Source organism: Dromaius novaehollandiae, chromosome 2 (assembly GCF_036370855.1).
Source record: "Dromaius novaehollandiae isolate bDroNov1 chromosome 2, bDroNov1.hap1, whole genome shotgun sequence".
NCBI lineage: Eukaryota > Metazoa > Chordata > Aves > Casuariiformes > Dromaiidae > Dromaius > Dromaius novaehollandiae.
The window spans coordinates 165,109,068-165,123,182 of record NC_088099.1 but is presented as its reverse complement, the minus strand read 5'-3'; the positions used below and the strand labels follow the sequence as shown (position 1 = coordinate 165,123,182).

General features: G+C 48.1%; 2 protein-coding genes across 8 annotated transcripts in view; one reads left to right on the top strand and one right to left on the bottom strand.

Moving 5' to 3' along the window:
• PTK2 (protein tyrosine kinase 2) overlaps positions 1-10,822 on the top strand; it is a 196,084-nt gene extending 185,262 nt beyond the window's left edge. For all 7 annotated transcript variants that reach the window (XM_064507919.1, XM_064507918.1, XM_064507916.1 and 4 more), the window contains 6 exons: positions 156-218; positions 3,209-3,248; positions 3,817-3,923; positions 7,652-7,807; positions 8,372-8,452; positions 9,542-10,822. In XM_064507919.1, coding sequence (XP_064363989.1) covers positions 156-218; positions 3,209-3,248; positions 3,817-3,923; positions 7,652-7,807; positions 8,372-8,452; positions 9,542-9,754 — 660 coding nt within the window. In that variant the 3' untranslated portion in view covers positions 9,755-10,822. The remainder of the gene's footprint in view (positions 1-155; positions 219-3,208; positions 3,249-3,816; positions 3,924-7,651; positions 7,808-8,371; positions 8,453-9,541) is intronic.
• A 1,294-nt stretch (positions 10,823-12,116) lies between these two features.
• On the bottom strand, positions 12,117-13,677 carry RPLP1 (ribosomal protein lateral stalk subunit P1). The gene is made up of 4 exons (XM_026113669.2): positions 13,494-13,677; positions 13,216-13,290; positions 12,791-12,905; positions 12,117-12,237 (listed from the first exon to the last, which is right to left on the bottom strand). The coding sequence occupies exons 1-4, from the start codon at positions 13,563-13,565 to the stop codon at positions 12,158-12,160; spliced, it is 342 nt and encodes a 113-aa protein (XP_025969454.1). The 5' UTR covers positions 13,566-13,677; the 3' UTR covers positions 12,117-12,157.
• Positions 13,678-14,115: the final 438 nt, after the last annotated feature.

The following is a 14,115-nucleotide window of genomic DNA, read 5'->3' as shown; positions in this document are numbered from 1 at the left end:
GAGCCGGGGGAGCTGCGAGGCAGCCCGGAGCCAAACGCCGGCTGCGTGTGCCGGCGTGCCTTCTTCAGCGGCGTTTTCCTGCCTCTGCGGTGGTTGCCGTCCTAGGAAGCTGCTAGCAGAGCACAGCATGACGCTGCTCCTTTGTGTCGTTTCAGAAACCCGACGTGCGGCTCTCCAGGGGCAGCATCGAGCGAGAGGACGGCGGTCTCCAGGGCCCGGTACGTGTGTGCGGGAGCTTCCCGGCGTCTCCCAGCTCTTTCTCCGCTTTCCCGGTAGAAGGTTTTTGCTGCGTGTTTCCACTCTCGTTACGTGCTGGTACAAGTTTCCGAGCAGCTCAGCTTCACTGGGAACAGCAGCTGGGCAAAACTTGCCCAGGCAGCAGTTTGGGGGGGTTGGTTCCCCCCTCCCCGAAGCTGCTGTTGAAACAGATACCAAAATGTTTCCGCAAACATATTGCAATTATTTTTGAGTGTCTGTGTGATATATAGCTGGGCCTTTTATTTAAAAATATAGAGAGTTTCTCAAACTTCTGTCAACAGGAAGCGGGATTAAAATAACTTTTGCAGTTGTTTAAATATCTGAAGGGTTTTCTTACAAGGAATGTAAAAGTTACTGTTGTGTTACCCAGAAAGCTGTCTGGGGGAAATGATCCGCTATGAAACGAATGGGATAAACCCCATAGCCGTTCATTTATTGCAAGGCAACAGCTGCAGCTGGGGTAGCCTTTCTTATGGGCTTAACTCCTGGCTGTTTAAATAAAAATGACTCTCTGGTTGTTTAATTACCGTTGAAATTGCTGGATCACGCTGATTGGGAGCAGGGGATTGGGCTGGAGACCACGGCAGTGATTGCAACCTGACAGCTGCCCTGTTGCTTGTCTTCGGCGATCACCTTCAAAGTGTTTCTCTGAAATTAGTATTCTAAATTCCCTTTCCTGGTTGGTTTGGGATGCAATTGTAAAGTCCTGGTTTGGCTTCAACATTGGTTTACTTACCGAGCACTTCAGGGAGTCTTTCTGCATTTGCTACCAAACTACCATCATGAGCAAGTATATTAATGACACGCTGTGGCAGAGTCTCTGGAGAGCTTTTTGTGTTTGGAAGCCACTAAGATTCTTTCATGCATGAACTTGGAAAGAGTAAGACTCACTGTTTATATAACGGTAACTAAAGCGTTACTGCGTTTCATGCTATGCATGCAGACGCTTCGGAGGTTACCTGGAGATGTTGAAGTCATGTCAGAGGATGACATTAGGTGGCTTTCAGTGGCAGCAGGTTTGAAGAACGGCTGCTTGCAGCAGGCTAGTTTGCCGTGCAGCTGATTTCATCCTGCCCAGGTCAAGCCCAGATCGGAGTTAATGATGGGACTGGTGACAGAGCCAGCAGAGAGCAGTTGGTTTTCCCAAATATGGGAGGACCGGTGAGTGGGATGGTGGGCCGGCGGGTGTTGGAGATGCCGAGTGATAGCAGAAGAACCACAGGACTTTGGAGCTTTGATTTCTTCTTCTGGTTCTTGAAGGTGCATTTTTGTTTCTCAAGTCTGTAATTACCGATGTGAAGTAGGCAGGTTGAACGTGCTCCTGTCTTTCTAGCAATCGCTTTTCTGCTCTAAAGCACTAAGTTGATAGAATATTATTTCTGAAACTTGTAAGAACTTCTTAGCATCTGTCTCCAGCTTTCTCCCTATGCGATGTACTTTTATTTGACCTTACTTGGTAAAAGTTGTGCTTCTTGCCACAGTTTTCCATGGCAAACTGATAGAAATGAGTCTGAAGTAGTGACTTAGTGTGGAAATCCTCAGTTCATGCAGTTAAAGTTTGGAGCAGCTGAAAACAGGCCTTATAAAGGGTTAGACAACCTTAACCATAGACACCATTGTCAGATCTACCTGTCATTTTAAAACCATAAAATTAATTTCTAAAAACACCAGGCAAGAAGTTTGAGTAAATGCTGAACTACCATCTCAAGTGTCCTACAGGTTTCTTAATGGAAAGATGATCCAGTTGTCAAGACGTGAGCGTCTCTGCTCAGGTCTGAGGGTCTCCTGCAGACTTTCTGCGTGCTCTTGGCCAAGTGCTTGGTGTTCTTGCAGTTTTCAGCTGTCTAAAACGGAAATTAGGTGCCTATGGAATTAGGAGCTGCGGCTAGTAACTGTACTGCTCTTGTCCCTATTACCTGGATACATTTTGGAGAATAAACAGAGAATGTGAGGTGGTCAAAAACAGTTGCCTGAAGGGTCAGAGAAGAAAGTTAATGAATTAACATTCTTAAGCAGTGGTTTATGATAGCATTATCCAGAGCTGAAGATGAATTTGAACAAATACTATGTTTTCCTGCCATAAAAAGTGAATTCTGACTTGTCTGAATATATTCTTCAGTGTTGAAAAAGCAGCATCTTGAGGGTCTGCTGCAAAGAAGTGTTCTGACTTCACACGAAATGGTCTTTATTTTATAAACAAATGCCTTGTTATGCTACTAGACCTGTTAAATTTTAGCTTCCTTCAGGGTTTTACTCTGCAATGGAAACTCCTTTATGCAGATACATTTGCATAAAATGTGACTCTCTGGATTACAGCGTCTTTTCTGACACAACAACTTCCAGTTTTGTTTGAAGTATTAATTTGGTTGCGACTAAACCGATTTTCATCTTTCTTGGCATGAAAATTGTGTAACTATAATTACCAAAGAAAGTCACTTGAATACATCATTAAATACTTCCAAATGAGTAAGCAGATTGACCTTGACTTAGAGCTTCACAGTAAAAACAAAAAGTAGAACAGCTTAGAGCCTGTTAACGTTGCTGAAACGATTCAGCAGTGCAGAAACACCTTGGTCTTCTAATTGTTCGGCTGCAATTTCCTCTTTACCACCGTGACTTACACAGTTTGATTTCTGCATAAAGAACAGAAATGACTGTGAACACGCCAGCACGCTTGACTAATGGTGATATCAGCCTTGCAGAGATAAACTGTTTATAACATAGGCGGAGGGCAGGGCTGTTGTGAAGAGTATAAAATAAATGAAAATATTTTCTTACTGTGAATGATACGGTCAGGAGCATAGCTGATGATAGCAAATAGGGAAGTATTTTTAAATGTTGGGAAACGCGCTGAGAGGCTGAGAGCTGTCTACTCTTAGTGCTTAAGATTATACTAATGCGAGTTGTGAGCACTCTAATAATCAGTTTAAATGTGTATTTTATTTTATAGACTGGTAACCAGCACATATATCAGCCCGTGGGTAAACCAGGTAAGCAGCAAATTCCTATATTGTCCCCTTGAGTCCTTGCTTACCAGTCTTCTAGCCCCAGTCGTGAACAAAGGTTTATGCTGGTATTGGAAAGGGGCGGATTCAGTTCCAGGTGAAAATCTCCACGCGTAGGTGTTTGTGTACTCTGTGTGTTCAAGTTTCCACTACAGTCACCAGGGATTTGGTCAGCAAAGCCTAGAAAGTGTTTCATCAGCAGCCAGGACGTGACTAGAGGAAGCTGAATCACTCCCTAGGGCTCCACGGGTTGTGGAGTTCAGACATGTAAAACACAGGTAGACACCTAAATTTAGGTTTCTCAATCTCACACTGAATCACAGCTAGGATTTCTGCCACGAAGCAGTCTGATTTTCCAGACGTACAGAGCATGGGTGGCACTCCGTTACCATGGTACAAAGTGCTAAAGGCTTCTCAGGTCTGGGCTGGTGGTACCAGCTACATCTCCTCTGCCAGTGCAATGAAGCACCTTTATAGTGATGACAGACCAGAATTATGCAGGTGCAGCTGATACATTGGTCCTCTAAAACGCAGATTGTTTTTTGTTAACCAGATCATGCAGCTCCGCCAAAGAAACCTCCGCGTCCCGGAGCCCCCAGCCACCTGGGCAGCCTCGCGAGCCTCAACAGCCCTGTGGACAGCTACAACGAAGGGGTGAAGGTACATCGCTCAGTGTCCCGTGCAGTGCGTTTCAGGAAATTACCCGTTACCCCTCAGAGGTTAATTTTTCCTGAAGCAGAGAGACCACAGAAAGCAAAAGCAACTAAGTTTCCCAACTAAATATGTTGTCGTGGGTCATACATACACCGGCCCTCAGTCGCAGATAAGTGAGACATGTATGAACTGCGACACTCCAGCAAGCCGCAGCGTCAAGGCCCTTGAAACCCTGCTGGCTCTGGGGAATGAGGGAAGAGGGGAAGTGGTGTGGTCAGGACTGTCTGCCTGCCTAGGCGATGCGATACGTGGTTAGAAATACATTCTGATTTGTTGTTTCATCTCCAGTAAAGAGGCAGTAACACCAAAAATTAAACTTTCTGGAGCTCCCTAGCAGTGAAGTGCTGCGGGGAGCTATAAAACACGCTGTGCCCAGTCCCCTGTCACAGTGGTTGGTGTAGATGGAGCAGTTCCTCAGCCTGTCGCCCACCTCTAAAACGTGTCTCCAGGCTCCGTTCTCTGCCTTTGGGACTCCTTTAGCTTCCTTGTCTTTGGGAACTAGGAACCTGAGTGACCTCGGTGCCTCCTGAGGGCAAGCAGCAGAGCTGTTTCTGATGGCAGCGGTTTCCAGCAGCAACATACAGTGCTGGCTGGCTGTTCTCTGTCCGTAACATCCTAGCAGAGAAGCACAGCTTGTGCATAGACATAGCAGTTTCATTACTTTACAGCCTTCACTGCTGGAAAAATACCCCCCCCCAACCCACACACAGACTTTTGCTCTGGCTGCAGCGTTACCGTCCCCAGCATTAAGGCGCGATCGCTTGGGCTGCTGCTCCCGTTTCCTCCGCCAATGCCGTCGGTAGCACCAAAAGAAGAGATTTATTTGTGCTCCAGCTCTTCTGTGTGAGGAAGAAGATGGGGTCAGCAGTAGAGCACAGGCTCCTGCAAAGACACGCAGCCAGCAATGGCTGCTGCAATGGATGTTAGTTTTCAGAGAAAGATAACCTCGCGCTGGTCTGAGCCCTGCCAGGTCCGTGGGAAAGAGCTGGAGTCCGTGTCGGGGTAGGCGCAGATATGGTGGGACATGACACTTATTTTAGGGGATTTAAGCAAGTACACAAAAAAATCCAGTTCATCTGACCACGAAATTCAAAACTAGCCATCAAAGCAGTGTGTTTAGCACAAAATGGTCTTTCAGCCACTGCCTCTGTCTCACTCTTGCTGTTCTGAGATTATCTGAATGTTTGAGAATCGGCATAAATAGACAGCAGTGGGGAGTTTGAGCAGGGTTATTCATTGCAAACTGGTGCCAGTGCTTTTCAAGCTGCCAAGCCTCAGAAAATGTAAAAGAGCAGCAGCAGATGCGTTACTAAACTTGGCTTCTCTAGCTAAAACTTCCTTTATAAATGGTGATATTTCCACCAAGATGCATCTCTTGTGTAACAGTACACTATTACTTGCTGAGGCAATGTCAGCCTACCTGTGCAAAGGGAAGCCTGACTTTATAGTTTGCAGAGCTTTAGTGTCGATGTTGGCTATAAAAAGAGCAACAAAAAAGAGTTAAGAAATGCAGATATCCTCACTCTGAAACATTAGGACCTACCCGTAGGAATTAAGTGGGCTGGGTATAATCCCTCTGGAATGGGTCCTTAGGAGCTCTTAACCACGGCCGTGATTAGTCATCGTGAACAGGAGCTGCATGGTTAGATGACTTCATATTTCCTATCCCGGCTTTAAAAAAAAAAGATTGAGCAAGATTAAGGCAACATTTTCTTGATCTCTGGAATAACGGATTGTTTGTGTAAAGGGCCGGGGTTTCACAGGACAGACGGTTTCCCCCGTTGCAAAGGCCCTCTACTCCATTCGCCACTTTGCTGCTTGCCTGACTGGCCGGTTGCTGTCAAGCTTTGCATGATCTCTTCCCCCTGTTCAGTGAGATGCAAGCATGGGCGCATGGCAAGCACGTCCGCTCCGCGGGCACGGCAGCACATTGCGCTCCCGAGCCGGGGGGCCACGAGCTAACACGACTGCCCGTACTGTTGGGGGTGCCTTTTTGTTGCAGGCTTTTTAACTGGTCTCTTATTGCTACATGTGGTTTGGTTTGGTTTGGTTTATTTTTTTTTTCTCCTGCTGAGTTTTATTAATACTGTTTTTCTTTTTTCCCTTCTTTTGGTAAATTTCTTTAACCTTCCCCCACATTCTGCTCAACCATAGCCGTGGAGGGTAAGCAGTGCGCGAGCGCGCGTGTACGTGCCCTGTGCCAAACTCTTTGCATGCGACTTTGCAAGATGACTCTCTAACTTCTTGATCCCGGAAACCAAGTGGAATCACATCCCTTCACTACTGATCTGAGCAATTCTAACGTTCATTCGCTTAAGGCGTTTTCTGGTCAACACCCTAGATTGACATTGTGTCACGGTGGTCGGTTCCCCCTTGGTGGGATGCAGCAAAACGGAATCACCATGCACAAAATCCTGCGCTCCTTCCTCAGGCAAAGTTTCATCCGAGTATTTTACAGTCTCAGCAGGGAAGTATCTCAAGTGCTTCCTAGAAAGTTAAAAAAAAACCTTTGAGTAAGGATATCCTGTAAGGTGCTTGAACGAATGCTGGTTTGCTTATTCGTTTGTAAGTGGGCATTTGCAGGATGTAGCGAGGGCTCTGTCAAATTAGTTTTTTAATTTTATTCTTCGAATGGCTTGTGCTGTGGTAGACTCTCACTTTGGGAGAGAAACGGCACAGTCCAAATCATTTGCTTTCTGCCACCTGGAGTCTTGTGTCTCCAGTGAAACGTCCCTGTAACCAGGACCAGTAGCAACCCGGTTTGGTGGTCTGCAGTGCTGAGCTGATCCTGGTCCAACAGGCCGGACTGCAGCTGCGTGGCCAGCTGGAAACAGGCAGTTTCTTCACCACCACCTCCCACTGAGTAGTCGCTTGGACCACTAGTCCTGAAGAGCTGCAGGGTGCTGGGAGGCTTGGAGCTTCACAGCTCAAGAGCAGAGCTACTGAGGACTTTGCAGAGGAAATGGAGTTTTCAAAGTTTGTTTCTTTTCTGACCAGGGTAATTTCAGCCTGTCTTGGATTTAACTTTAGCCAGGACCAACTTGGTGGAAGTTTTGCTTGAGTAAGGACTACAGGATTTTTAGCCGATTGGCATTTTTCTGATCTGTTGGAAACAAACTGTATGAAAATGTTCAGTGTTTTCCACCTGTACTGGTGACACCATTTTTGTTAATTTGCTGTGTGTTTTCACTAACAAAACACTTGAGAACGTGTGCCGCAAGGTTCTCTCTTTCCTCTAGCCATGTGTTATGTCCCTTGGCGTTGTTTGAGGGCACAAAACAACTTTCTGGAACGAGGGACCTGACGGCCCGTTATCTTAGCAATGAAACTTGCCCATCAGTAGTGAACCACTTAGACGTAGATTTGTATTGCAAATACTGTGCTCCTCGTTCCGCAAATTATTTGCTTCTGTATTGTGGGAGCTGCACTGGAAGCTCTTCAAAGAACTCCTGGTGGAAAGTTCTTCGGTGTCCTGTCACGGCCAGGCTCAGTCGGAAGAACAGAAGGGAATTTCCTTCCGATCTGAGAGCGGCTGCGCGTGGCCGGGACGGGGACCCAGCGGGCGGGAGGGCTGAGCACCACCCCAGGCCTTCCCGGCGCTCTGGCGAGCTTGGGAAGTTGCCGAGCCCCATCTGCTGGGGACCCGGGGTTGAACAACCTCCCTCCGCTTCCAGATCCAGCCGCAGGAGATCAGCCCTCCTCCTACCGCCAACCTGGACCGCTCCAACGACAAGGTCTACGAGAACGTGACTGGGCTGGTGAAAGCTGTCATAGAAATGTCCAGTAAAATACAGCCAGCTCCGCCGGAGGAGTACGTCCCCATGGTGAAGGTAGGAAGGTGTTTTCTACAGTCTGGGCTTGTTTTCTCTCCTGGATGACGGTGTTCTTCTCTACGTGATGTAGGACAAGCTTCCTGGAAAGCTGGACATACAAAAGCACTGGGGACGTCGGTGCTTTTCCCCAGCCTGCCTGTGCTTAGCTGGGAGGTGGGGAGTTGTGCACTAACTGCTCTGCATTTAATTTTTTAAAAGAACATCATTTTTTAATTAATCCTGTGACAGCTTGTTTTGTATGTATGAAGCAAGGAATTACGGGTGGGGTTTTCAAAGCCACTGAGCCATATTGGTCTAACTCTGTTCTTACTGAGATGAGGCATAAGAATACCTGTTGCTTCCTTCACTCCTGCTCTAAGACTTTTCCTCCAATTCCAAGTTTTTTAAGTTTAGAGACATTTGCTTACGTGGTCTAGAGTAATTCCTGTATGTAGCTGATGAACATAAACCAAACATGCTCCTGAGAGGGGTGCTTGAATCGGAAAGCGGTGGCGTGTGCCGTTGGGCTGTCTTCTGTCAAATTTGTCGTTTATTATTTCCTTTCTTTTTTCCTCCTCTTAGGAGGTTGGCTTGGCGCTGAGAACTTTACTGGCAACAGTAGATGAGACCCTGCCAGTGCTTCCTGCGAGCACTCACCGAGAGGTACGTAGAGCTCCGCTCATGGAAAGCTCACGCATTAAGTTTCAAGTTGTCCTTGGGCAGGACAACTGCCTGGGTGGGGTTTGGCTTTCCTTAAAATCGAAGTACTAGTTTAACTTCTTTGCATCTGCAACGTGTTTGTTAGATCCGCTAAGCACTGTGAACTCTCAGGTTAGGATCCTTCACTAAATTAACTTTATTACAATTGGATTGCTCCGTGGACGTACGCTTGCGTTGTCCGAAGTGAGGACACTTGAACTGGGTGTAACTGAAAAGTACACAACACACACATATACAGAGCTAAAGGAAAAACGGTTATCAGTGCTTGTATGGAAATCAGTATTCTAATTCAGGAACACCATCTGGGAATTAATTCTTACTGCAAGTGTAATCTTTCCTTAAACTACAGCTCGCACACAAAGTCATTAACCACTTAATTCAGCGTAGCTCAGTGTAGCTGGAAGCATTTGCTGAGAAAACATCCCTTAGTAACCTCGTTCGAAATGAGAACTGACTGAGATCTGTCAGTGAAGTTCTTCTGAGTCAGGAATAAATATTTTCCCTCTAAACCCTGAACGCGTGGGATAATAAGAAGGCTTGAGAATGATTCTTTAAATATGCTCTTAGAGAATCATCCCGACTTAGCTAATGCGGTTCTGGTAAGCAATCTGTATCTTGCTTCTTGCCCTGTTTTATTTTTACTGCTTTAGAGCTATTAGGAAAAACAAGGGAGGGGGTGATGATAATAGGGACCTGGAGACCTAGAACAAAGTGTTTTGGACTCGGGTTAAATCCAATCCTAGTGATCAGGGTCTCACCGCTGTTAGCAGCGGGGGCTGAGCAGCAGCGCAGAAGACTGCTCTTGATCTCCGTGCAGCTGGTAATCGGGGCAGAGCAGCAAGGACAGAAATTTTGTCCGCTCCATGTCATCTCCAGAGAAATTGCTGCAGCTTCAATCCCGAGCAGGGGCTGCCCAGGTTTCAGTGAGAGGTGATGTGCTGGTGCTCAGGAGGGTAGATAGGGCCACTGCTCCGGTTGTGCTGCTGGGAGCGCAGTGCTCCCGACGGTCCTGACTGCGTCTTGTTTTTCCAGATCGAGATGGCCCAGAAGCTGCTCAACTCCGACCTGGCCGAACTCATCAACAAGATGAAGCTGGCCCAGCAGTACGTCATGACCAGCCTGCAGCAGGAGTACAAAAAGCAAATGCTCACGGCTGCTCACGCTCTGGCTGTGGACGCCAAAAACTTGCTGGATGTGATCGATCAAGCCAGACTGAAAGTGATCGGTCAGTCCAGACCGCATTAAATCCCGAGGGAAGAGTTTCATCGTTCTGTCGGAGAGTTCTGCTTGCGAAAGGATGTTACTCCACCTTCCACCAGCAGTGAGGATTCACCCAGCGTAGTCCTGGCTTTCCAGCGACTCTTGCTTCAGCAGACCTGACTGACGGCTGTTGGTTCTCTCTCGTTACAAGTTTAACCCGGTTTTTATCGTAAAGCCGAGCTGGTCTGGGATTCAACAAGTGGCATTATCACAAGATGAAGTCTGTACAGAAGTCCTTGGGAAATCACGACTATGGAGCGCAATTAAATTCCCCGCCATCGCGTAGGACGCGCTTAGCCTAAAGTCGCCGCGGGGTCACCGTCTCGGAGCCGGAGGGTTCGGGCGGCAGGTCGGGGAAAGGTATCGTGAAGTGAAGAATTCTGGGAAACCTCAGGGCTGAGAATTCTTGCCCCCAGTGTATGAACTATCCAGACTGGAATTTTTTTATTAGAACACTTACGTCGCAATATGCTAATCACAATTTACAGAGAAAGAAAATAAAAAGCTATATTTTCAAGACTTCGGTCATTTCAAGACAAACTAAAGCCCTCTTCATTTTCCTGCCTTTTACTTTTCTGTGGATGTGTGAAGCATTTGTTTGGAAACTAGCTGTAGAACACAACTGAAAACTCTTGTGTCTTTCACCAGAATAACGTGCCAGTTTTTTTGTAGCAATGTTATTTTCCTTGGAAGCAAAAATGCTGCTTTGTACCAGAGTAATTCAGAGCCGCATTTAGAGGAGTTCTGTAACCATTCACGTTCCCCATTTTTATATAATTTATAAAGAAAGATTAAAGCCATGTTGAATATTTTAAACCCACTGTAGTTAACTAACCCATCTTTTTGTCTATCTTGCCTGGGAGGAGTTATAGTAGAGCAATGTAATTAGATTTTCCTTGGTTTTCCAGTTATACCATCTGTTCTGTTAAAATAAAAACCACACTCCCTTTTTGCTGTTGAGGGATATAAATTATTCTCAGGAAGAATATAATGAACTGTACAGTTACTTTGACCTATTAAAAAGGTGTTACCAGTGAAATTCTGGCTACAATATATATTTTGTATGTATGTGATGTGTGCGCGCACCTCAGAAAATATCATTGAGTTTTGTCTGCTGTGATTTATCCCCCTACCCAGTCTCCCAAACTTTGAAAAACTGACTGAAACACAGGCTTCAAAAGCAACAGTGAGCATCCAAGGAAGAAAACAAAGCTTTACATTATCTTCCAGAAAAACACAGCTGTTCTCTAAATGTTTAAAAAAAGTGGTGGGCAAAGGGGCAGCTGGCTGTACAGGTGGGTCTGACTGAGGTACCAGAGCAGCTCAGTAAGTTCTCTGCAGCAGCTGCTGCCACACAAGGGCCACCCGCAGGTGCAGCCTTTGCTCCAGGACCATGCACACAAGGAGACCATCCACAGCTCCCAGAAAGACACACACAATCCAGTTTAGGGGGAAGAGGGAGCACTGCAAAGCACTAGCAGTTTTTGTTCCAGAGGTGGAATAAGCCTACATAATTTTGGAGTCCTTCCTCTTGCAAAATCTGAACATTTTACTAAGAGACTGAAAAACTAATAGCCACTCTTAAGGGAAAGACTGAGCCCTTGCTCAGCTGCCCTGCAGCAGCCCTGTTCAAGAGTTTTAGTTTAATAATGCAGACTTTTTCCTCTCTTCATATGAGGAAAGTCACACAATCTTCCATACCCACCCTTCACAGCAGAGATGCTCCTTAACTATTTTTGAGAGTAACAAGCTATGCAGTTCAAGTACCTTAAACAGCCTCAGCTTGGCTGTAGGCCAAGAGCCTGAAGCCATCCAGGACTTTGTTAGCTTTTAAATCACATGTAACCATGAATAAGTAATAACACAATTTATCTCTTGACCAGGGCTTTTAAGCATTTTCCCAAGGCTTAAGCTCAACTGCCCTCCAGTGTAAAGTGCATTTAAACCTGCCATAGCCCAGCCCTTTTAACTGCTCCTCAACAGGTTAAATTACCTGCTGCTAGAAACCAGTGTTGTTAATGACCAGGAGGTGCTGCAGTGGCAGCAAGGGGCTGCAGCAAAAGTAGTTGCTGGCTGTAGTACAGACCAAGTAGCAACACCTTTGTCAAACGTGACCACAGCCCACACTCACTACAGTTACACTTCTCCCTTTGCTCATAAACCATGAAGGCAAGTGAGAGCTGTAATCCTCACAGGCACAACAAGGACACCATTCAGTACCACCACTTGTCAAGAGCTGTGGAGCTCTGAACTGCCATGCAGTATGAAAGCAGCTTTGGTAGCTACAGGTAACATGCCAGTCCTCCATCCACCCCCCCAATCACATGCATCATCTTTATAAAAAAAGTACACTTAAATGTTCTTTATTACAGACATGTACAAAACTAATTAGTCAAAAAGACCAAAGCCCATGTCATCATCAGATTCCTCTGATTCTTCTTTCTTTTCTTCTTCTTTCTTCTCCTCAGCTACAAAAGGAGAAAACAGTCAGGATTTTTTCATTTTCTCAGATCACGAAAGTCACAATTGAGTACCAGCTACTACAGAAGACTTTCTATAGAAAGACCGTAACATCAAGAAACAAAGCCTGTACAATCATAACAAGCTAATCTAACAATCCAAGGAGACTAGTGTTTCCATTGCTGGAAACTTATGTCTTATAAGCAGTATACAAATGTAGTTAAAGTCCTTTTCTCCAAACTCCTATCAGGCCCAAAAAGGTTTACAAAGCAGGTGCACACTCTCTCTAGTCATCACACTGAGGTCCTGATGATGCATACAAGAAGTTCAGACTTAACTCAGAGGTAACACCACCCCTGCCCACTGACTGGAAGTGCAGTTTCTGCCCTTCCAAAGTTAAAGGCCTGCTTTGCTCTTAAACCCCTACATGTGTACTAAGAAGCTCAAAACACCTAAAAGAGTTACAAGGGGAGAGTCAGTCAACAAGATGTTTGCTATCAGGTTCCCTCAAGTCTTAATTCCAAGCAAACAGCGCTGCCTCGGACACCAGGGCCCACTTACCAGGGGCAGCACCGCCCGCAGGAGCAGCCCCACCGGCGGGAGCAGCCGCAGCTGGAGCACCACCGCCAGCTCCGACGTTACAGATGAGGCTGCCGATGTCGATGTTGGCTAGCGCCTGGGAAGGGCAAACGCGGAGAGAGCCTCGTCAGGCCAGGCCGGGCCGCGGCAGGCAGGCTCACCTCCGCCCGCGCCCCTTCTAAACCCCACCATTAATTCAGCGGCGACCCCGCAGTACCACGAGCCGGCCGCCTGCCGCTCACCGCCGCCCTTCCGGGAAGCGCTTTAAGCGGCTGTAGGCGGGTGACAGCGACAGCGCCGGCACCGGGGAGCCGCTGCGGGGCTGCGCCGCCCCCACCGGCAGGGAAACGGCGCAGGGCCCCGGGGCGCCCCCCTCCTCGGCCCCGGTCACCTCCCCCCCCGCCTACCTTCGCGAAGAGGCCCGGCCAGAACGGCTCCACGTTCACTCCGGCCGCCTTGATGAGCGCGTTGATCTTGTCCTCCTGCAACGAGAGCAGCGCTGAGGCGCGGCCCGCCCGGGGGCAGCCGTTAAACGGCCGCCGCGCGCCCCTCTCCCAGGGGACAGCCGTTAAACGGCCGCCGCGCGCCTCCCCCCCGCCCCCCGGGGCAGCCGTTAAACGGCCGCCGCGCGGCCATGCCGCGGCTCGCCGCCATCTTGCGAGGGCGCGGGCGGGCGCGCACTCACCGTGACGGTGACCTCGTCGTCGTGCAGGATGAGCGCGGAGTAGATGCAGGCGAGCTCGGAGACGGAGGCCATGGCGGGGGCGCGGTGCTAGTCGCCGGGGTGGAACGGCCTTAGCTTCAGCTGAAGGACACAGCACCTTGTGCGGCCACTGAGGAAAGGAGTCACGTGCGAGCGGGGGGCCTCTATAAGGGCGCCCCGAGCCAATGGCACGCCGCGGAAAGCGAGACGTCACAGAGCCGTCAGCGCCGCTGCCCAACCCGCGAGCGGCAAGGGAGCGCGCCGGCCAATGCCGTCAGGGGAGCGCTCCGCCAATCGCAGCGCGGCGGGGCACGACGGGACGGCGGTGCCATGGCGGCGGCTGCCTGTGCTGCTACGCTCCCGGGCGGGGCCCCGGTCTTGCGCGGCTCCCCCCTCCCAAATTAGCGCCGAAATAGCGCTCTGCGTTCAGTTGTTTTATCGCAGAGACTTTTGCGTCAGCAAAAAAAAAGCCCCACATCGTGTTTTTGTCAAAAGGGGCCTGAGAAAATAGTTATTTTGAGGGAGGGATGAGTAACTTAACTGATCAAACTATCCCACCAAAATAAGAGCTTTATTTTCTATTTATATGCAGCCTATCAATCTA

Coding starts and splice junctions, on each gene's coding strand:
- RPLP1 (XM_026113669.2), bottom strand. CDS start 13,565: ATGGCCTCCGTCTCCGAGCTCGCCTGCATCTACTCCGCGCTCATCCTG. Junction 13,291..13,493: donor ACGACGAGGTCACCGTCACG/GTGAGTGCGCGC, acceptor CTCTCGTTGCAG/GAGGACAAGATCAACGCGCT. Junction 12,238..12,790: donor TGCGGGCGGTGCTGCCCCTG/GTAAGTGGGCCC, acceptor CTCCTTTTGTAG/CTGAGGAGAAGAAAGAAGAA.